We start from the raw sequence: 24385 nt of genomic DNA on the forward strand, positions 1-24385 counted from the left end.
CTCAGACGATTGATTTCAGAAGCCCAATCAAATTCCTTGTTACAAAAATGGGTTTTTCCCACACTTTCGTTCTGCTTTTCAATCTCCGAGCCATAAAGAAGACATGAAGATCATAACGTGGAACATCAATGGTATTCGAGCAACGAAATCCCCCCTGAAGAAAGTGATAGATGATTTAGATGCTGACATCGTGTGCTTCCAAGAGACCAAAGTTACTCGTATGTGTCAAAGTGTTATTTTATAATCGTCCCTCCCCTCATCTTTTTCTTAGTTCTTGTGTGTGTGTGTGTGTGTGTGTGTGTGTGTGAGGGGTCTGCTGGGGTTTAATGGAAGGAAAACCACCCTTTTCATCCTCTTGTCTATTTTACCTCTGAGTTGATGAGCTCTCTCACGCACACAATTTTACACTGAGAACCAGATGTAAGGTAGAAATATGCACCCCTCAAACTGAAGAGTTTAAATGCATTTTTTTCATTCGTGACTGAATACTTATAAAGAACCAAGCTGATTATTTACAACACTTGACTCTAATATTTGATGCTTTGATTAAAATTAAGCCTAATCCAAAACACTCATGTTGCTTGTTATTTGATCCCTATTTGGCTCAGTTGTGAACTTAACGGGGTACATACTACAATCAGGCCAATGTACTGTACAATTTTATTTTTGTCCAGGTGACCAGTTGGATGAGCCCACTGCAATAGTTGAAGGTTACAGTTCTTATTATAGTTTCTCTAAAGTGAGAAGTGGATATTCAGGTAAGCTCCATATGAATCTTTCACACACAGAAGCATCCCAACAGTGCATGCACGTGCACACACACACACATGCACACGCTGGATCTCTGAAGTTATTGCCATACACAAGGTCTGAGGGATAGGCAGCGTCTTGAACTATAATACGTACGGTAAAGTCTTGAAAATTTCGTCGTTCTTAAAAATTTCGTCGACATACGATTTTCCGCCGACGTAATTTTTTTCCCTTTGAAAACTTCGTCGACCTTGAAAATGAGGTACTCGATAATTTTTGAAAAGTTCGTCACCAAATATGGCCGCGTTGTCCAGCTCAAACATGAAGGTAATGCGTCAGTTGATTCAAGACAATGATACGATCAGGATATCATTGCCGATAACACTCTCAATGGGAGATAGGAACAATAGTGCGCCCCTGCGAGCGGTTACTCACAATATAGATGGTTTAGATGTGAATTCCCGTTCTCAATTGCGGGAACGTCGGCCTTTTGTCTTTAGTTGCATTACTATTACCTGGCTTAAGGTGCGTTATCAAGCCGGCAAATAGAAGTCACAGGCCGCGGCTTTGTCATTTGTAACGCCGTTATTGTTATCGGCGGCTGTCCTAAATGAGGAAGACGCAATGAAAAAATCAAGATATTATCTCGAAGTGAAATGTACCCGTCACTTCTATTCATGTCCATGTTCAATTTAGGACCATTTAACGATTACCTGGCTCGTACATGGAGAGCGTTCGCAATGCGAATGGGACGAGATGGCAATTTTCATATCTTCAGCGGAGAATCGTTCGCGTAATATCGTCAACAGATCGTTCGCGATCCAAACGAGACGAGAAGATAATTTTCATATTTGTAGCGGACTCCGTTCGCATAAGATCATCAGCGGGAGATCGTTTGCGATTCGAGAGAGACGAAAAAGCAATCTTCATATCTTCAGCGGGAGATCGTTCGCAATGTAAGTGAGAATAAAATGCACTTTTCATATTTGTTCAAGGGAACTTCGTTCGTGGAAGATCATCAACAGGAGATCATTATTTTAACCCCCCCCCCCCCCTTTGAATTTTATAAATAATATATATTTTTCATTATATCTTTAACCCCCCCTTCCCCCGCTCACGGCATATCTTCAGCGGAAAATCGTTCGCGTAATATCGTCAAGACTGTTCGCGTAAGATCGTCAGAGGGAGATCGTTCGCGATCCGAGCGAGACGAAAGGGCAATTTTCATATCATCATCGGGAGATCGTTCGCGATGTAAGCAAGAATGAAATGCAATTTTCATATTAGTTCAAGGGATTTAGGGAACTTCGTTGGCGGAAGATCGTCAGCGGGAGATTATTTAAACCCCCCCATACACACACACTTTGGATTTTTAAAAAACATTCGTTTTCATTTGATCTTTAATCCGCCCCCCCCCCCCCCCTTCCCCCGCTCACGGTATATCTTCGGCGGAGAATTGTTCGCATAATATCCTCAGGACTTCGTTCGCGTAAGATCATATCAGAGGGAGATCGTTCGCAATCCTACATGTAGCTTGACGTAAAGGCAATTTTCATATCTTCATCGGGAGATTGTTCGCGATGTAAGCAATAATAAAGTGTAGTTTTCATATTAGTTCAAGGAACTTAGTTTGCGAACGATCGTCAGCGGGAGATCATTATTTTAACCCCGCCTCCCCCTTTGAATATTATAAATAATATATATATTTAGTTTTATCTTTAACCTGCCTTCCCCGCTCACTATGAGGGACAGTCGGTCATCCGGGCACTTTACCTTAGCAACCAACATCTGGGGTAAAACAAATCGGGAAACATGGCGGATCGCATTGACTTTTATGAAAAAGTTGGCAGACTTTGTCCGAAGATATCATACTTCACAGTTCCTGATCACTTGTGTCAGTGAAGTTGAGTTATTTACCTGGTTGATTTCCGTTACAGGCTTTTGTAATTAGCCGCTGCACACCTGGTTAAGAGATAAAATCGGCCTTAACATAACTGCCTATCGTTATCTGTGATCGGGACTCTTACAGTGGTAGATTGCAAAGACTCATTTGCTTACCTGGATGAGCATATTATTGACATCTCTTTGAAAAGAAAACCATATGGAAGCAACTGATAATATCAAGGAAGCTTTCAAATGTACTAATAACTGTTGACGTTGCATATTGCTGACACATATATGACGGGTAGATTTTCAAGCTTACTGAATTGAACCGGTACCTTTTAACTCTCAGGCACGCGTACAAAAGTGAAATGGTGGAAGCTTGCTGTGCACCAGGTGACACTACCAACACATTAATAAAATCTTATGGGATTTGTTAAATTTCAAAATCAACGGAAAAGTAAACGACTGTTGCAGGAAATAAGTCGTGCAAACGTGACTAAAGACGGGATTGTTGATCGAAACAAGATTTGGTTATAGCTATACATGCACTACGAGATTTGTGTATGTATGTAAAGTTCACTTTATTATAGATAAAGAGAAAGTCATTGTACCTTGTTTGGTATTTATGTTTGTCATTTGTTACATGAATTAATAAGTAGTATTTACAAGAAATTGAGATTGCATCTTGTGTTGGCGTGTGTGACGGTATATCAATTCTTTTAGTTAAAATTAATGGACTCTAACGTCGAACTTTTTTTGTTGTAAGTTAATTGAGGGCGTTATAAAGATAAGAAAAAAAATATATACGTCAATATATTGACAAACCTGTGAGTTAATGCCTAAATCTTTAAGTTATCAAGTAAAATATATAAAAAAAAAAGTTGCCATAAATAAAGCGACCTTAACTGGTAAAATAACATACAGCTTTATTACCGTGTTTGTTATTCAATTTAATTTTAACCTAGGCTTGTACGTTTTGAAACTTAATGTTCTGTCTTCCGTGATATTTCGCCAATTTTCGTACCAGAAAAGTGCACAATAAGATTGTAAACACTCAAAGACGCATAGCTGCAAATATTAAAACAGGTAACACCACGTGCCTTCTCTTCCAAAAAGTTAGCAAGGAACTGTTTATGCTGTCCTTCCAGGCTTGCATTAATATACATGTACATGTACTGTATACAGACCAAAGAGGCCATGGGACCGATGACATTGCCCCTATCCCGTTCCCCTGGCTATTGCAGCAGCAGGTTATTTAATCATAATTTGTAGAAATCTTATTCTAATAACTTCTCAGTGTTGCACATTTTCCAGGCCTTTCTTACGATCCACGTTCTAAGAAGCCATTCCTATATCACCAACTTATGTACATGTATATACTTAGGGTGGACATTTGCGTATGCAGTTAAGACCAATTAAATTTTATCCTGTAACAAGTTAAACAGTAGCTTATTACAAAGGCCTGCTAACTCAATAGTCCAGGTAAATGATTCAACCCGCCAGACACAAAAGGTCAAGCACTGCCTTTACAAAATCTTCTGCTGTAAACTTCCCGATCACAGATAACGATCGGCAGTTATGTTAAGGCCGATTTTATCTCTTAACCAGGTGTGTAGCGGCTAATTACTAAGGCCTGTAAAAGAAATCGACCAGGTAAATAACCCATCCTCACTGACACAAATGTTCAGGAACTGTGAAGTATGATATCTTCGGACAAAGTCTGCCAACTTTTACATAGAAGGCAATGCGATCCGCCATGTTGCCCGATTTGTTTTACCCCAGATGCCGGTTGCTAAGGCGCGTGACGTCAGCCCGACTGTCCCTCTTCGGCGGAGAATCGTTTGCGTAATATCGTCAGGACTTTGTTCGCGTAAAATCGTCAGAGGGAGATCGTTCGCGATCCGAGCGAGACGAAAAAGCAATTTTCATATCATCATTGGGAGATCGTCCGCGATGTAAGCAAGAATGAAATGCAATTTTCATATTAGTTCAAGGGATTTAGGGAACTTCGTTAGCGGAAGATCGTCAGCGGGAGATCGTTCGCAATCCTTGCTTAACTTACTGTACCCGAAAAGGCAGTTTTCACATCTTCATCGGGAGATTGTTCGCGATGTAAGCAATAATAAAATGCAGTTTTCATACTAGTTCAAGGAACTTAAATTGCGGAAGATCGTCAACGGGAGATCATTATTTTAACTCCCTGTAAATTTTTAGGAAGTTACAGATGGTAATTTTAGAAGGCCTGACACTCAATCCTGGGAAAAGCCCTGCATGCAACAAACGTTCCCAAGTGCGTAATTTTTTTTTAACATGTCGCGTCCAGGTTATGATGCAAGGTTGCAATTAGGCTTATCTTCATCCTTCTGATCTCCTCTATCAGGAGGTATGTTTCTTACCGAGAAAATAATTCTCAACATGTTTTCGGGTACAGTAAGTTAAATATAACTTAATCGAGATACACTAATAAATTGATTATTATTTACCACCAGAAAATGACTTAGGAAGTAGTAATAAATATCCCACCATATAGGAGGGTCAAAGATAACAGTCGCTAAGGATAAAAGCCCAAAGGCCGGATTTTTGAAAATTTCGTCATACCCAGGAGTCGGGGAGAGGTAATTTTGAAAAATTAGTCGGATTTACACAATTAAAAATATTAATTAATTTTTAAGCGGCGAAATTTTCAAGACTTTACCGTACACAGTAGATTTTAAGTCCAGAAATACATTTGAAGAAGTTCATTCACAGTGCTGATGTTGATTGTTGGTTTCAGGTGTGGCAACGTACTGCAAAACACATGCAACCCCAGTGAAGGCAGAGGAGGGTCTGACTGGTCTCTTAGCAACCACAGGGGATGATAGTGCTTTGATTGGTTGCTATGGTAACCATGCTGATTTCACTGATGAAGAACTACAGAGTCTGGACAATGAGGGACGTGTTGTCATCACCCAACATAAAATCAGGTAGCATATGTTGGTGATTCTTTTAAAAAAGTGCACAAGTAATTTTCATTTTTGTTTTATTAAAAAAAATAAAATGTTTATTTTATTTTAATTCACATTCCAAATGAACTTGAAAATTTTTAATAAGTAATCCCCGATTTGGTAGTGGAGTGTTTTTCTTGACTGGAATTTAAACAGCTCTGAAGCTGATTTTTAGCATTTTTCATAATAAAATTCCATTTACTTGCATTTGCAAAATATCAAGTTTACAAAAGTGTTTTTCTTGGACATGTCTAATACTGATATACCTATTATTATACCACAGGGCAGAAGAAAGCAAGGAAGAGCTACTGACTATCATCAATGTGTATGTCCCCCGTGCTGACCCAGAGAGGGAAGACAGACAGGTGTTCAAACAGAGGTTCTGTCAGCTTCTTCAGACTAGAGCCGAGGCTCTCGTCCACGCGGGCAGGTGGGTAGGACTCTAACACATACTTTATAGAGCATTTACACATCTATTTATGTATATTCATTATTGTCAGGACATTACGCATCTAGTAGTGTCATGTTTTAGATTAAGACTATTTTATTCCTCATTATTCTGAAGTCACATCTATTCATTTTTTTTCATGGGCTAGCTTTTAAATGTATTCATATTAGTCGAATTCAGAATAAGTTCTAATTTATGCTTTTTCTTAAAAGTATGAAATTTTGTTGCATTTGAAAAAGTAATTTCTCTGAGTTAGGAGCAATTTGTTTGGTGCACATATAATAATTATTGCAATGGAAGGCAAGTGATGCACATATGAATTTAGTACTGGTACTTTTATTAATATATACTGGAATTATTGTAATTTATTTATTGCATGTATCTCTCTTCCCAGCCATGTCATCATACTTGGAGACCTGAACATCTCTCACAAACAGATAGACCACTGTGACCCTGTGGAGAAGGAGGTAGGTGTGTCTTGCAGGCTATATTACTACAGCAGACATCAAATGCTTTCTGGTAATGTAAATTAAGATTCCACTTTGTTGATTCCCATATTTATTTTAGCCAAATAACTAAGATAATATTACAGTAACTGTGTCACTCCGTCGTGTATGTGTGTCTGAGTGTTTGCTTATTTACATTCACAACTTAAATGCAGTTCAATAACTATAATAATCTTGAGAAAATCAAATTATTGTACCACCAGCGTTAGCGCTGGCGGTACACATGGTTTCGGTCCCGTCCGGATCGTTCCGCCGGCTCCGCCGGTTCCGCCGGCTCCGCCGGCTCCGCCGGACGGCTACCGTTACCGCTTCTCCTCCTAGACGGTAAGGGCCCCCGTACCCATCTCTTGGATTTAGGTCACCTATAATCTCAACTCGTTCCACGTAAAATTTGGGCTTTGTCGGTATTGGGGTCTAGGTGTGGCACTCATTGCAATGCACCCTTGTCTAAAAATGGCAAAATTAAATGCTAATTATCTACCCTACGGAAGGAATTATGGGAAAAATTTCTACAGACGGCTTTCCAAAAGTCATATGTGTAGATTTCAAATATGCCCTTGGATTTGACCTTTGACCTTTATTTCAAGGTCAAACGGGCCAAAATTTTCAAAAAAATTAATTTTTTTACGAAAAAAAAATTATTTGCCCTGTTATTCAGACACCACACAGACTTAACCAAAAATATTATTGGAAGTTGTTACCCTTCAGGTCATCTTTCATCTCCGTGAATTTGGGGTCAATCGGTGCATTTTCACGGGAGTAGCGGCCATAAGATACTGAAACTAAAAACTGTCTCTAATTCGGGAACCGTTAATGCTAGAGACCCATTCTTTTTTGCATTTTGTAGAGCATGTAAAGCCCAACACTGGAGGTGGTCTCCGTTTTTTTGTATTCCATACGGTTTTCGAGTTACGCTGTATCAAAAAGTACATATTGGTGGTGAAAGCAAAATGTGCAGTACGGTAATGGATAATAAATTTTGAACTCCAGAAAAAAATATATATAAGGCTTGGCAAAGCAGACAACTCATAGTCAAAAATAACATTATTTCATCAAATTTGAACTTCTGGAACTTCAGAGCACCTCCCATTTCAAGAATTTTGACCAAAATTACCTTTTCTTTATTTTAATTAATTTTTTTCTGTAGGAAATTTATGGCACATTATGGTAACTCCAAAATTATAACATTTAGTCCCTTATATCTCCAAAACTGGCAGAGATAGGTCCATAGTTACTATTGAAGTTGAATAGGAAGTCATATACTGGCAATCTTACTGTGACCTTGAAATTGACCTTTGACCTACTTTTCACTATGAACTGAACTTTGCAAATTTTGCTTCCCTTTTATCTACAAAACTGGCAGAGATATGTCCATAGTTACTATTGAACTTGAATAGGAAGTCATATACTGGCAATCTAAATGTGTCCTTAAAATTGACCTTTGACCTACTTTTCACCATGAACTGAACTTTGCAAATTTTGCTTCCCTTTTATCTCCAAAACTGGCAGAGATAGGTCCATAGTTACTATTGAACTTGAAAAGGAAGTCATATACTGGCAATCTAAATGTGACCTTGAAATTGACCTTTGACCTACTATTCACCATGAACTGAACTTTGCAAATTTTGCTTCCCTTTTATCTCCAAAACTGGCAGAGATAGGTCCATAGTTACTATTGAAGTTGAATAGGAAGTCATATACTGGCAATCTTACTGTGACCTTGAAATTGACCTTTGACCTACTTTTCACCATGAACTGAACTTTGTAAATTTTGCTTCCCTTTTATCTCCAAACCTGGCAGAGATATGTCCATGGTTACTATTGAACTTGAATAGGAAGTCATATACTGGCAATCTTACTGTGACCTTGAAATTGACCTTTGACCTACTTTTCACCATGAACTGAACTTTGCAAATTTTGATTCCCTTTTATCTCCAAAACTGGCAGAGATATGTTGATAGTTACCATTGAAGTTGAATAGGAAGTCATATACTGGCAATCTTACTGTGACCTTGAAATTGACCTTTGACCTACTTTTCACCATGAACTGAACTTTGCAAATTTTGCTTCCCTTTTTTCTCCAGCACTGGCTGAGATAGGTCCATAATTACTATAGAACTTGAATAGGAAGTCATATACTGGCAATCTAAATGTGACCTTAAAATTGACCTTTTACCTACTTTTCACCATGAACTGAACTTTGCAAATTTTGCTTCCCTTTTATCTCCAAAGTTATGCTGTATCAAAAAGTACATATTGGTGGTGAAAGCAAAATGTGCAGTACGGTAATGGATAATAAATTTTGAACTCCAGAAAAATAAAACATAAGGCTTGGCGAAGCAGACAACTTGTGGTCAAAAAAAAATAACATTATTTCATCAAATTTGAACATCTCGAACTTCAGAGCACCTCCCATTTCAAGAATTTTGACCAAAATGACCTTTTCTTTATTTTAATTATTTTTTTCTGTAGGAAATTTATGGCACATTATGGTAACTCCAAAATTATAACATTTAGTCCCTTATATCTCCAAAACTGGCAGAGATAGGTCCATAGTTACTATTGAAGTTGAATAGGAAGTCATATACTGGCAATCTTACTGTGATCTTTAAATTGATCTTTGACCTACTTTTCACTATGAACTGAACTTTGCAAATTTTGCTTCCCTTTTATCTCTAAAACTGGCAGAGATATGTCCATAGTTACTATTGAAGTTGAATAGGAAGTCATATACTGGCAATCTTACTGTGTCCTTAAAATTGACCTTTGACCTACTTTTCACCATAAACTGAACTTTGTAAATTTTGCTTCCCTTTTATCTCCAAAACTGGCAGAGATAGGTCCATAGTTACTATTGAAGTTGAATAGGAAGTCATATACTGGCAATCTAAATGTGACCTTAAAATTGACCTTTGACCTACTTTCCACCATGAACTGAACTTGCAAATTTTGCTTCCCTTCTATCTCCAAAGTTACGCTGTATCAAAAAGTATATATTGGTGGTGAAAGCAAAATGCGCAGTACGGTAATGGATAATAAATTTTGAACTCCAGAAAAATAAAACATAAGGCTTGGCAAAGCAGACAACTCATGGTCAAAAATGACATTATATCATCCAATTTGAACATCTCGAACTTCAAGACACTTCCCATTTCAAGAATTTTGACCAAAATTACCTTTTCTTTATTTTAATTAATTTTTTCTATAGGAAATTTATGGCACATTATGGTAACTCCAAAATTATAACATTTAGTCCCTTATATCTCCAAAACTGGCAGAGATAGGTCCATAGTTACTATTGAAGTTGAATAGGAAGTCATATACTGGCAATCTTACTGTGACCTTGAAATTGACCTTTGACCTACTTTTCACCATGAACTGAACTTTGTAAATTTTGCTTCTATTTTATCTCCAAAACTGGCAGAGATAGGTCCATAGTTACTATTGAAGTTGAATAGGAAGTCATATACTGGCAATCTTACTGTGACCTTGAAATTGACCTTTGACCTACTTTTCACCATGAACTGAACTTTGCAAATTTTGATTCCCTTTTATCTCCAAAACTGGCAGAGATAGGTCCATAGTTACTATTAAACTTGAAAAGGAAGTCATATACTGGCAATTTACTGTGACCTTGAAATTGACCTTTGACCTATCTTACGATGAATTAACTTTGATTGTACCATTTTAAATTATATATATTTTTTGCATATTTTGAAAATTCTTGTTGATTGCATTTTTACAGCTTGTCAAGCACAAGACTGGTGGCTGTGTCCCTTACTTTGTGTATGTTGGGGTCTATACGAATGCGCTTGCTCCAGCTGGTGGTACAATATTCGGAGGCGGTATCGCCTCTCTGATCCTCTAGTTGTTCTTGACATGAAAATGAATCATACTTTAAAACTCATGAGATCAGTATTTTTACTTTAAGGAATTTGATGCCCGTCCAAGCCGCAAATGGCTCAATGCATTCCTGAAGCCAATAGGCACAGCAGCAGAACCAGCTCAGGATGTGGAAGCAGACACAGACTCTATTGTCACAGGGGGCATATTCATTGACACATTTCGTTATTTCCGTCCCAATGAAAAAAGTGCTTTCACGTGTTGGAACACCTCCACAGGAGCCAGACAGACCAACTACGGAACCAGGATAGACTACATTCTGGCCAGTGCTGACCTCTGTGAAGGGCTGGTCAGGGACTGTGTAATCCGTCCAGATATAGAGGGAAGTGACCACTGCCCAGTTAAGGCAGAGTTGACCTGTGATATTGTACAGTCTGCAAAATATCCACCCATTTGTACGAAATTTATGCCAGAATTTTCAGGGAAGCAGCAAAAGCTGTCGGAATTTTTTAGTAAGTCTGCTAAGGAGCCAAAGCATACTTCAGGGGAATTAGTTAAATCAGAGGCCGCCATTTTCAAAGAAGAATTTAATGGTAATGATAAATCTACCATTACAGGCGTCAAACACAAAACAGAAACAAGACTCCTTTCCAAAAGAGCTGCACCTCTGTTAATGAAGCAGACGTCCAAAAAATCCAAATTGGATGATAGGAAAGGCAAACAGTCCAGTTTAAAGAATTTTTTTATTTCAAAAACAATTACTCCGGCCAAAGAAAAAGGTTCTCTTGACTCTGGGATTGAAAACAGAACTTGCGTTGAAGATGGGATATTTCTTTCCCAGAACAGCGACGGAGAGGGAACTTATTCTTCACAAGAGAGCAATGAGACCTCATCAGTCACATACAGTGAATCGATATCACTACACTCCTCACAGGAAAGCAACGAAACTCCATCATCCCAGGAGACGATCAACAAAAGCCAAAACCTAAAAGACGCTTGGAAAACGATGTTGAAAGGACCACCCAAACCGCCATCTTGCAAGGGGCATAAAGAGCCGTGTGTTCTGAGAACGGTTAAGAAAGAGGGCGTGAATTTTGGCAGACAGTTCTGGTGTTGTGCCCGGCCCCAGGGACATGCTTCTAACCCACTGGCAAGGTGTGAACACTTTGAATGGCTGCCTAAGAAAAAGAAGGGCAGTTTAAAGTAGCATGTGTGCATAAAATTTCATTTATCTCTTTTTATGTACAGACACAGATGTGTCTGTACATATTGCCATCACCTGCGTCTGTCGTCGCCGTCGCCGATCATGTCGCCGTCGCCGTCGCCGTCGCCGTGCACTTTCAGCGTTAACACCATAAGTGGAAGACAGTTTTACTTTTTGGCTTTATATTTACAGAGCTGACTAATATTCATAAAACACAGGTCAAGTTCGAAAATCAGCATGATCGGGCCATTATTGTAGAATTTATGCTGTTTTTTCACTTTTTAGCATATATGCAATACTGTTAACACATTTCAAGGAAAACCAATAGGCCTGTTGTCATGAAACTCACAGGAGTAATCAATCTTACTAAAACGCCGATCAAGTTCGAAAATCGGCATGATCGGGCCACTATTTTAGTAGTTATGCTGTTTTTTTCACTTTTCAGCATATGTGCAACACTGTTAACACATTTCAAGGAAAACCGATAGACCTGTTGTCATGAAACTCACAGGAGTAATTTATCTTACTAAAACGCAGGTCAAGTTCGAAAATCAGCATAATCAGGCCATTATTTTATAAGTTGTGCTGTTTTTTCACATTTCCTCAGATTCAATTCTTAGGCATGTTAACAGTCTCATTATTTAACTAATAAGATTCGTAAAAGTGTTTGTTTGACATTTCCTGCATCTTTACAACATTGTTAGTTGATTATAAAAAAATGATGGTAAACTTGTTATCATGTATTGTATAATAGAGTTTCAAAAATGGAAATAAACTCATATCATTGCATTTTGTCAGATTCATTCATTCACTATGTTCAGAAACTCAGAATGGAGGAAATTGGACATTAAACACTGTTCTATTGATATTTTTCCCATCTCATCTATTTTCTTAGTTGATCATATATAAATGGCAGTAAATTGTTAATTTTGTTATATGTTAAAAAATTGTTAAAAATGGAAAAAAACACATTTCAGGACAGTGCTGTCTTGTCTACATTTTGGCATTTTCAGGGTGTGACTTTGAAGTTCCTTGGGCCTGAAGACCTTTGCTAAGAACATTTTCTGAATATCCATGATACTAATATTTTATTATTAAAAATTGATGGTAATTATCCTGTTAAACATTATGTAATATTGCATCAAAATTTGAAGACACCCCTATTTTGGACACTGCTCCCATGATGACCATTTAAGGAAAACCATGTCACTTTGTTCTCAAACTTACAGGAAGAAACATGGGACTTAAATAAAGCTTCAGTGGGCAATGCAGTCTATTTGGTAAATTTTTTTGGCAGTTAAACTGTTTTTTGTTTTTTTTTTTTTTTGTGAAAATTTAATTTTTCACATATTGGCATTTTCAAGGTGTGACTTAAGAACCTCCACGAGCTTGAAGACCCATGCTAATCACATTTTCTTAAAATCCATGATACGGATCTTTTATTATTAAAAACTGATGGTCATTATGCTGTTAAGCATTATGTAATATTGCATTAAAATAGAAGAAAACACAATTTTGGGTGCTGCTGCCATGATGACCATTATGGGAAAACCATGTTACTTATGATTGTCAAACCTTCAAAAAAGAAACAAAGCACTAAAATGCAGCCTGAGTTGGAAAAGCAGTCTAATTGGCTTCTTTTTCTGGAAGTTATACATTTTAGTGAAATATTCATTTTTATCATGTTGGCATATTCATTGTCTGACTCGAAGCTCCCATGGACATGAAGCCAAATGGTAATCAAATTTTCTACATGTCCATGCTATTTGTAGTCAATAATCAAAAATTGGTGATAATTATTCTGTAGTTTATTATGTAATGTTACATCAAAATTGACAAAAATCTTTTTGCACTGCTACTACAAACATCATGAAAAGAAAACTGTGTTACTTATTATTATTTTCAACTTACGAGTATGATTTGTAGGATTGGCATGCAGTTCAAATAAGAAAGCCAGCTCAAATGGGTTATCATTTATTATTGAATTTAAGCAGTTTTATGTGAAATTTTCATTTTTCTTATTCTGGCATTTTCAAAGTGTGAACTTAAACTCCCATGGGCCTGAAGCCTTACGCTTGTTACACATTTCACTTACATTGGTATTACCTGTTGAGCATAATTAAAATTTGATGTTGAATTTGCAGTTACACATAATGTACTTTTGCATCAGAATTGACAGTAGCCTGTTTTGTGCATTGTTATTGTCTGCTTTTTGTCTGTACATTTGACAGCTTTGCTGCCTTGTTTTTGTAAAAGACAACATATTGAAACAGATATTATGTGAAACAATTTGAAAATATGCAATTTAATGTGCAGTGGGATATGAAAGTTTATGCAAGAACTTTAAGACTTCACTGAAACTAACATAAAAATACCTTTTTAAAATTAAAGTGGCAATTTTATATTAATGTTTTTGGGAAATTTGAAGAAAAAATTCAAAAGAACATTCAGGTAACAACATATGGGTAAATTATCCAGAAGATATTGAAGGATTACACTCTTGATCAAAACTGTTCTATGCACAACTAAAACTTCATGTTGTAATTTTTTATTAAATAATTCATATCCTGTAAAAAGAAAGAAAGAAAAAATACACTTGTCTCAATAATTTTTGTGTTGTTCTACCCGTCACTATAATACCATTTTTGGGCAATGTACTAAGTAAGTTGAATGAGGGAAGGTTTCTGCGTATACAGATAGTATTGTAGTATTGCCTCAGCTTTACACAGGAATGTCTATCAGTTCTGTAGGAAACATAGGAAGAAAAAACCAACATTTGAACATCTGATACTGTTGTGTGTTTCTTTGGAGTGAGAAATCTGGTGCAGGTAACCCCCGAATATGGCTTTAAGATCTGCAACCAGCTCTTGAAGGAAGTTTGCCTCAATATTGCTTGATGGGGAGGTGTCTGGGTGCAACCTCTATTCCATAGCTATAACCTGTTACACAGATGTTACCTTCTATTGTGCGACATAATGTTAACATGTTCAACAGTATCCAACACTGAACAATTACGTAAACCACAGCGACACAACTTCCTCCATGATATTTCGATACTGAAGATGACGAGAGCTTCTCAAAACTTCGACACCCACAACAAACATTCAGTTTTAATCAAATTATTGTGGCCCATGACATGAATAATTTATACTGTCTCTCTTTGTATATTAAATAAAAACAAATATCCCTGTGCATCAAAATGCACACACGCACAAAAGAAAATCAAAATCCCCACATATCAGCTGCAGCCGATGCTATACAAAAGTACTTTTTGCTCCTCGAATACCAACTTTTTCTGCAAAGTGGTCCAATAAACTAGTGAGTCCCCCTGAAGGGTCTGGTCCATTCTTAAAGCCTATAGTCACACTGTACACATTGTGGAATATTTTCCTCACTCTGTCCAGTTTTTGCATTCTTGGGGTGCCTTCATTGGATTCTGTCATCTCGGTGATCTCCGCACACCTGTGAAAGGAGCAAAAAATAAATAAAAAATGAACCATGCGAAAAACTTTCACGATGCACATTTCTTACCAGTCCAGCTATAAACAAATGACTTGTAGACTAAAATGACTTAAGTTCCAAATATACATTATGTTTGACTTCTTGGTATTATTCAGAGAAATCCACCACAAGTTATATAACGAATGAATTGAGTAAATTTACAAAAGAACATTCCTGTAGAAATCTGTCCGAATGTTGAATATCAAATGAAATAATATAAATATATATGAAAAAGGTACAATGAATCGATACTAAACAGACAGAGAGGCACCCACCAACTTGTCCTGCTGTCCATACTGATATTGTGATCAGAACCTGATGCCTTGGGAGAGTCCCTGAAGGTGGCCGCATCCTTGAGACTTCCTGTGGCCGAGATCACTTGCCAACTGAAAATAGTGGGTGTATATACAAGTAAACTATGTATTCTGACAAGAAAGAAAGATGTGTAAAAAAATTTATGTAGTCTAATTAAAAAAAGAGATATAAGTTTGAAATTTATACTGTTTGTTAACGGAAAAAATATCTTTAAATGGTAGGAGAGATGCTACTTAAATTTGCAAAAAAAGCATTGTTGAAACTGAAGTAAAAATTTTCTATAAAATATTTAAACAGTTTGATAATATATTGATATACTTAAGGAAAATTTAAGAAAACAATGATTGTATAAAATACCCCATAACTAACTTACTGCATTACACCTTGAGAGGCTTCAACCTGAAGAATTCAGTAACAAACACATCCACTCATCCATATACAGAAACAGTTCTTACCTTCCACAAGCTGGTGAATTGGCAGCCTCAGCTAAACTTTTCTCTCGTAGTCTGCTCCCGCTTGGCACTGGGACTGCCGTGGTACTCGCCGTGTACGCCACGCCATGGTAACTGCCTGGTGTGCTACTGGAAGACTCGGAGCTCACCTGGTGACGACTAGTGGGCGATTTTCTGTGAAAACTGACTGAGGGCACGCCACTGCTGGGAATATGCAAGAGATTGGAATATAATAAAAACTTTGTCAAAATGTCAGCAAAGAATGACAAATGTATCATATATTTATCAGCGACAAAGCACTCATAGAGCATTTCTTGTCTGCATACGTATCTTTTCTTGAAAAGGTCGCAGTGCATTAAGCACTAGTCTAATACAGCAATATACTTCAACTGATAGCAACCAACTTCTATGACAAAGCTAAGAAATGCAAAGCAAGCACACTGAGAGCCATTTTTTGTAAATATACTCGTTTACCTGTCTGACATACTTATACATGCCTTTTGTCTTCATTTCAATAAATTACAACTATATTTTTCAGTGTAAATCATACATAAACAAACCATCAGTCACCCATAAAATGCCCAGGTAACATCCCTCACCTGCTCTGTATGAAGGAGTCTTCCTCTGGACTCCCAGCTGTAAAGAACATTGGTGCATTGTCCACACTACTCCTATTGCTAGTGATACTGCTAACACTGTTAATACTGGTGGTACTGCCACACCGACCATAACGGATTGTGGTGTCAGAGGCATCTGGAATATGGCAGATATATTGTATATTCTTAATGATCTAAATAAGTAAATAAGTAAGCATACTGTACATAGCATTATTAAAAGGTGTAAAATATTGCACAGAGAAGAAAGGGATCATTTTAAATGATTAAATTATTATTTCTGGAGAAAGAGCTCAACATTATTTTCTTACAAGATACAATACATTAAAGATGTATTCCTCAACAGAGAATTGTAAAAAAAAAGAACTTGAATTCTTTATTCTTCTACATTTCTTTTGAGTGCAATTTACTTAGAATGGACCTCTTTCAAGCAGCACCGAGAACTAAAATGACAGATTTGAACTTTGCATACTATCCAACCTGACAAAATGACTTCATTACATGTGACATTCTGCAGCATGATGGAGTCTGCCTGTGATACCATATTTATGGCATTAGTTCAATTACATCTAGCTCCAGACCAGATCAGAATTCTCTTTTTCAGTCTCTTACCTAATAGAACCCCTTCAATATTGCACTCAGAATCTGCCCTACTCACTGCCCTAGACCTAGGCCTGAAATAATGGAAATCATATATTTACTGCATAACAATCTCATAAGCTTCATTCACTCATACTGTTATTCAGTCAGCAATGTTTACACTCCTTATTCTTTTATTCCTATGGAAGAACATAAAAAGTGTTAATTTGTGAAAAAAAATATTTAAAACATGAGAGATTAACTTTTGTCATATATGTTTATTTACATACTAAACCATACACTTGGACATGATCTTATAAACATATATGATTATAATAGAGAAAATGCTAATTGTTACAATAAGGCAAATGATCAACTCACTTTTTTGCTAAAGAAAATTCTTCTGACTGGATATACCCCAAGAAATAAAAACAAAAGAATAAAATCTGAAAGAGAAAAGACAACATTATCAACTTCGATCAATAGAGATCAAATCATATATAAGTCTTAAGTATTATACAAGTGTTTATATCAATGTGTGATATATACAATTTATAATGCCTTCAAGTTGTGTATTACAAGACATTCAATGAGTAAAAAATCTGAGAATTCCCATCAATCATTGATAAATGTAGCAGATCCTGGTCATCTTAGACCTCACTAAAATAACACGGTGAGCAGAGTGGGTGGACTCTGACCAATATACAGTGATATCTACCTCTTCTCCTCTGGCCAGTCTGTCAGGCAGGTTGTGACTGAAATAAAGACAGGGGAACTATAATTAATAACTATCCATCAAAAAATATGCATTTATGTAACAGACAAGTATCAAACTCTTCCCAGAGGGACATTAGTCAGTATTAAATTTTTAGTCCACTTTAATCTGTGAATGAAAAGTGGATAATATAAACTTTAATATAAAAGCTATTACTAGCTTAATTACGTACCCAAACAAATACCAGTCATAGGCCACTGTTAGGTAGAGTATTTCCATTGCACTAAGAGAGGAATGCACCAGACCATCTGCCCATAGAGACAGGCGGAGTAGAGATACAAACAGAGGGGTGCGGTCCCACCCTGATATACAGTGGACCAGGACACCACCCTCTACTGAAATATATAAATAATTTTGATAAACCCCTTTCTCAGATAAAAACGCATTTAAATTTAAGATACATAAACAAAATTATTCCACATATTTTTCCAATAATTACTTGTTTCCATAATCAATACTTACACACACACATACACAGTTGTATTATAAGTCATCCCACTACTGCAATAAAACAGCCTAAAGGACCAGTCTGAATAAAGACTTCTGTAAGTAACTATATGACTAACTCACTGTTGCTGAAAAAGTAGTAATACATTTACTTAAAACTTTACAGCATTTACCTTCTTTAACATAATGTAATAAGAGCTTCAGGTAGCTTCTTGTTAACATTATTAGGTCCCATTTCTGAAAGAAAAATTAAATATTTTCATAAACAATTATTCCCACAGCCATCAATCAATTATACATTTACATGTGGAAAATCTAAAGCAATGTGGAAAGTCTTATCCACAAAACTTGAAATACTAATGATACAAACAATCAAAACAGTAGGGCAAATTCATATTTCAAGAAGAACATAAATCATCACCATGAAATATTAGCTACAATCAAACAAAGTCTCTTCAAGATGAAAATTTAGCTAATTTGTTCATTAAAAACAAGTGCTGGTTCAAACAGTCCAAATATTACTAACTAGTGGTCTTACTTTGTAATTATGCCAGTCTAGAGAACCCAGCTGTGGAGATATGCAGCCCATTGGGATGTCGAGGTGAGCATCTACAAAACTCTGTCCCCAGTCAAATATTAAATCCTCAGCTGAGTAATTGTGCTCTCTCCAGTCGTGGAAAAATTCACAGCCTGCAGTTCACCAAACGTGTATTTAATTTTAAATTATAAGTTTTTTTGTGAATTCTACAAACTGTTCTAAAAGGTAGGCATGTGTTACATATTTTCTTATGATGCAAATAAGAGATAACTTATAAAATATAAATTAAAATATATTAATAACCCTTTCAGTGTTAAGTCCTTTTTCTTTCACATAAATAGTATTCTATTTGCTCATTTTTTATTACCTGGGTAGGTACTGGGTCAGGTGTACCATTTTTTTTCTACTTATGTTCACATTATTTTCATTCATTTTTGCCCTTGTTTTTATGCATTCATTTACTGCATTCATTCATTTCTTTATTCATTCACTTAATCACTTACCTATTCATCTATTTAATATACATTAACTTACCTGGATAGGGTAGTGAAACTATCTTAAAATCTGCATATCTTTTTTCTTTGTCCACTTTTTCTGAAGATGTGATACTAAAAAAGGGAAACAGAATTTTTAAACAACATAATGAGTCAAATATTCAAGATGTTTTTAAAGTTTTAAAGTAAATAAAGTTTTAAATTCTAAATCTGCATTTCAACTTGTGCTATAAATAACTGCTACAGAATGTCTTTATAAATTCTAATTTCTTCTTTTGCATTTTAATACAAAACGAAAGCAAGTTATTAACTTGAAAGAGAACAACAGAATCGTCATTTATCAAAATGTTTCTCCATTTCACCTGAGAAAATTCCATTCAATTTGCCATTTCATATATATATATATATATATATATATATATATATATATATATATTTCCCATACCTCATTCCAAACTTTTGTTTCTTCTTCTCCACCATCAGATCACAGATATGGGAAACTTTCAGCATTTTCAATAGCCTGATATCCTGACCCCTGGTCTTGTTAAACAACTGCCAGTCACTGGAACCAGAACAATGAAAATATCTCCTTTATTCTTTCTCTCTCTCTCTTTCTCACACACACACACACAGCACAGCAAAGCAGTGCAGCTATACCATCATGCAGAAGAGGTAACTTTGGTTATATTTTATTAAAAGAGATTCTATTAATTGCAAATACTGAGAAATTTCATTCATGTAGTTTTTTAAACAGAACTTAACACAAACCATTCATATTCAGCAAAAAAACAGAGAAAATAAAAATATTTCTTTTTTTTTTCAACAGCAGTAAAATGCAACCTACTTCATCATGTCTTTAAATGATTCTAATTTCTTTCAGGGAACAATGGTATTTTGAATGACTTAGTTCTTGGCTGTACACAATGAAAAATGTGTGCAGTCTTGTGTAAGCCCCATGCTTTACCTTCCATCGCGACTCTCTGTATTGGGAATACATTCCTCAACCTCCTCAGGAATACGCTCGCCACCTACAACATGAACAGAATAAACATTACTAGAAAACCACTTAGAGAGTGCAGACCTCTGCCAATACAACTTATTTCTCATTATTAAATTATTCATGCATCAGCACCAAAATCTAATCATTTTGGAGCCCATTCTTGACCTATCCTGAAAATATAATCATACTCCATCCATTTTCTTTTTTTTTTTTTTTTTTTTGAGCAAGGAAAAACAGACTACAAAAGATGAGAAACTCCATCAGTTAAAAAATATCAACTGTCATCCTCAGGAGAAATTCCAAGAATTGCTGTAATTTCCTTTGCATTTTACTGTTTAATCAATTCCTGCAGCTTAATAGTCTACCTAATGGTATAGAGACAGACAGAAGCTATATGGAAAGACAACATTAAAGAGTGGACAGACAAGTGCTTTTTCCAGACCCAGGCATTGGCACACCAAGGCATAAGGAACAGAAAAGCTAATTTAGTATGTGGAGTTTCATCATAGCTTCTCCATGATTCCAAGCCAGTGAGAGAGAGAGAGAGAGAGAGAGTCTACCTGTCATGAAGGCATCAAAGAAAGCTCTGCCGTAGATCTCGGCTCCTCCTGATATCGTGGCTGATCGACACACAGTCTAAAAGCAAAATGATCAATGCTCTTACTTCTGCTACATGTCATTACATTTAGTAGTTTTGCTTACAAACAAGAATCAAGTGGTTCATTTCGTTGACAAACTGAAATCATGTGTTGTCTGAATATAAAAGGCCTTCAACAATATTCAGGTGAAAAAGTGTATTATTTTCTTTTAAATTAACTGTTATTTATATACTGTCTTTTGTTCTGAATCTAGCTCAATATCTTGATAGTCTTAACTTTCAAACCCAAATGACTACAATAAATCTCATTTCAATTGCTAGGTGTAACATCATTCATGTGACCACAGACACCTACTTTTCCCTGATAAAGTATGACTGGGGCCACAAATCTCCCCCTGCATCTGGCAAACCTTGTCTTCATGAACAATTCTCTCATCTTAGGGAGGTCGTAAATACTCTGTACACTAAAAGAACAGGACAGCATGTCAATTATACAATAATTAATAAACATCTGCAGAAGATAAACTGTTGCTTCAAATTAATATCAGTTATCAGCATCTTCTTTTCAAGGTGATATAATATTTAAAATATGGTACATAATTCAGGGGCGTATTTATGCCGTCTTCTGGGTCTTCCGGAAGACAGTCAGATTTTCAAGTTTACATTGACGGGTATCTAATTTTTTATCTGCCGGCAGACGGTCAAAATGGAGGATGGATCAACAACGATAATTTGGAAGACTGTCAGAAAATAGCTCTGTATCCGCCCCTGTAATTTCCCAGACATGTAAAAAATTATTTCAAGGAGAGTTCCTTTTCCTTTTTCAAACTGTCCATGTGCCCAAACTTGAGAAGTGGTTTAGAACATTGTTTTAAATTTTGATTCAGAGAGGACCCTTCCTGGCTAAAAGGGCAGTTATTTCAAACCCTGCCCCTATTCCAATTAAGGGCCGTTTCCCCCAAAACTTAAATTAACCTATACTAGGTATATATTATACTCTTTTGGCAATCATAGCAATACAGGACATTACTCCACACATTTACAACAAAATAGTCACTTCTTAACTTGTAACTACATTGTACAGTAGCTGTCCTGTGATAATGTAAAACATACAAGCAACTTTAAATGGAGAGATAACTTACTTGTCTTGTCTCTGGTCCTCCTCCTTACTTCTCTCATACTCCAGGAGGACTAATTTGGCAGGATAGTGACTGCATAGGTCACCTGTGTTGTTTATCACCTTATTGAATAATAATAATAATAATAATAATAATAATAATAATAATAATAATAATAATAATAATAATAATAATAATAACAACAACAACAACAAAGAATCTTTATTTTGAAGAAGTGTTTGATTTGGGGAATTTCCAATAAGAAAATGAATATACAGCCATCAAATCAAATCTCTTTTAGGGAAGAAATAGCTTTCACCATAATTTATTACTCTGACTCAGTCCACTGCAGCAGTATCACATACTATCAATATCAATTATCTATCTCTTACATTACAATTGCTGTATATAAATTGTAAGTTGAATACAAAAAAGATGGATAGTAATCATCATCATATCAACAATATCAATTTTAATTTTCATAGTATGACTATGTGTAACTGACAAGTAGCTATTTTTAGACATAGTAGTGTCTTGAACATAATTGTATAATCGGTGTTGATTGTATTTAGTTTTTGCCGGCACGTGTTTGTTAGACAAGTCAGATTCTCGCAACGAGTTTCACGTTGATTCAGATGAAAGTTGTTACCAGTTGTTTCCAGTTGAAAGTTGATGAAAGTTGATGTAAGTTGACATAAGTTGATGTTAGACAATAAACAGTACCATTTGTTACCAGTTGATGTTATATATCGTTGACAATTGAATAAAATTGGACTGACACCCGCAACAGTGAAACTCGAGAGATCTAAAGGTCAAAGGTCAAAATGGACGTGCAACAAAAAATTGAAGACATAGAAACTGCCAGTTTATTTAGCAGTTTGAGCACGAGCTCAACTGAAGCTCGCTTGAAAGCGAAGGCAAAACGGATGGCCATTGAGGCAGAATTGGCATCTTTTGAAGTGAAGAAACATTTGGACGAACAGGAATTGAAATTGAAACAACAAAGGGAGAAACTCAAGTTGGACACTGAAAGAGCAAAATTGTTAGCAGAGGAAACTGCGTATGCTGAAGCTGAGATGGAGACCAGTGCCCCAATTTCATCTACGAAACTGGACATTCAGGTAAATTCCACCAACTTGACTCAAAACCAGAGTAGTCATGATGTGATTCATCATTTAGTGAACTCTATACAAATTCCTAAAGTTGAAATAGACAAATTTGACGGAGATCCTCTTCAGTATTGGAATTTTATCAAAACTTTTGAAAATAGTGTGGAGAAAGAAACTGTGGACAGCGGCGCAAGATTAATTCGTTTGCTTCATTATACCAGTGGAAAAGCTCATGGTGTAATTCAGTGTTGTGCTGTAATGAACCCTGAAGATGGATATAAAAAGGCTAAAGCATTGCTTAAGGAAAGATTTGGTTCAGCCTACACTATTACAGAGACATGGGTTAAGAAAATCACGACAGGCCCAGCCATAAAGGCAAATGATGTTACAAAATTGAGGGATTATGCCGACGAGTTAAGAACATGTGCTGAAACGCTTGAAACAATGGGAAATTCCTCAGAGTTGAGCACACAAAGCTCACTGGTCAAAATCATTGAACGTCTCCCTGGTTATTTGCAGCACAAATGGAAACAAGAAGTACGTAAGATAAGAAAGGAAGAAAGGTGCCCAGATATTAAAGATGTCACTGCATTTGTTGTTGAAAATGCAGAAATAGCAAATGATCCAGTGTATGGTGGCCTAGCACATGTGAAAAGGAGTGACAGTCGCAGTGATTCACAGAGGCGACCCAACAACCGATGGAGTTACAGTATTACAGCTACCAGTTCACAGCCTAATGGTGACACCAGTTCACAGCCTAATGGTGACACAAGAAAATCTATTCAGTCACCATGCATTAAGTGTGGCAGCAGTCATTCATTATTTGGGTGTACAGAATTCAAAGCCATGAAATTGCCTGAGAGACTCAAATTTGCCAATGACAACAAACTGTGTTACAACTGTTTAAAGCCAGGACATTTCTCTGAGATGTGTAGATTACAACGTACGTGCTCAGTGCAAGGGTGCAATCAAAAACACACTAAATTCTTGCACCAGGTGAAGCCAACTGTTACAAGGGAACCAGTTCATGAAGATTTATCTCACATTCAGACAGGGCTTAACACTTCTCTCAGTGCTGTAAATGAAGTTTCGTATGGAGCTCATGGGACCAGAAAGGAAAGTGGTATGCGAATTGCCTTGCCAATAGTACCAGTGAAAGTGAAAGTTCCAGGAAAAGCACAGTTTGTGCACACCTATGCGTTGCTGGACTCGGGATCCACCAGTAC

General features: G+C 36.4%; 2 protein-coding genes across 3 annotated transcripts in view; one reads left to right on the plus strand and one right to left on the minus strand.

Moving 5' to 3' along the window:
• Positions 1–60: 60 nt before the first annotated feature.
• LOC106152580 (DNA-(apurinic or apyrimidinic site) endonuclease 2) lies at positions 61–14227 on the plus strand. Its single transcript, XM_013526215.2, has 6 exons — positions 61–218; positions 675–758; positions 5408–5597; positions 5902–6048; positions 6461–6533; positions 10504–14227. The coding sequence occupies exons 1-6, from the start codon at positions 104–106 to the stop codon at positions 11620–11622; spliced, it is 1728 nt and encodes a 575-aa protein (XP_013381669.2). The 5' UTR covers positions 61–103; the 3' UTR covers positions 11623–14227.
• LOC106178913 (phosphatidylinositol-3,5-bisphosphate 3-phosphatase MTMR14) overlaps positions 13410–24385 on the minus strand; it is a 17913-nt gene continuing 6937 nt past the window's right edge. Inside the window, exons 3-18 of one of the 2 annotated variants that reach the window (XM_087016082.1) lie at positions 22075–22172; positions 21288–21396; positions 20895–20970; positions 20299–20362; positions 19780–19896; positions 19375–19448; positions 18841–18992; positions 18476–18539; positions 18028–18190; positions 17799–17835; positions 17462–17526; positions 17114–17175; positions 16487–16640; positions 15891–16088; positions 15396–15506; positions 13410–15081 (exon numbers count right to left, since the gene is read on the minus strand). In XM_087016082.1, the coding sequence (XP_086872208.1) occupies positions 14874–15081; positions 15396–15506; positions 15891–16088; positions 16487–16640; positions 17114–17175; positions 17462–17526; positions 17799–17835; positions 18028–18190; positions 18476–18539; positions 18841–18992; positions 19375–19448; positions 19780–19896; positions 20299–20362; positions 20895–20970; positions 21288–21396; positions 22075–22172 (1752 nt within the window). In that variant the 3' untranslated portion in view covers positions 13410–14873. Of the gene's footprint in view, positions 15082–15395; positions 15507–15890; positions 16092–16486; positions 16641–17113; positions 17176–17461; positions 17527–17798; positions 17836–18027; positions 18191–18475; positions 18540–18840; positions 18993–19374; positions 19449–19779; positions 19897–20298; positions 20363–20894; positions 20971–21287; positions 21397–22074; positions 22173–24385 lie in introns of both variants that reach the window. The other variant, XM_087016081.1, reaches the window with a different exon arrangement.

Source organism: Lingula anatina, chromosome 6, assembly GCF_051362555.1.
Source record: "Lingula anatina isolate TDL-2025a chromosome 6, LinAna3.0, whole genome shotgun sequence".
Classification (NCBI taxonomy): Eukaryota; Metazoa; Brachiopoda; class Lingulata; order Lingulida; family Lingulidae; genus Lingula; species Lingula anatina.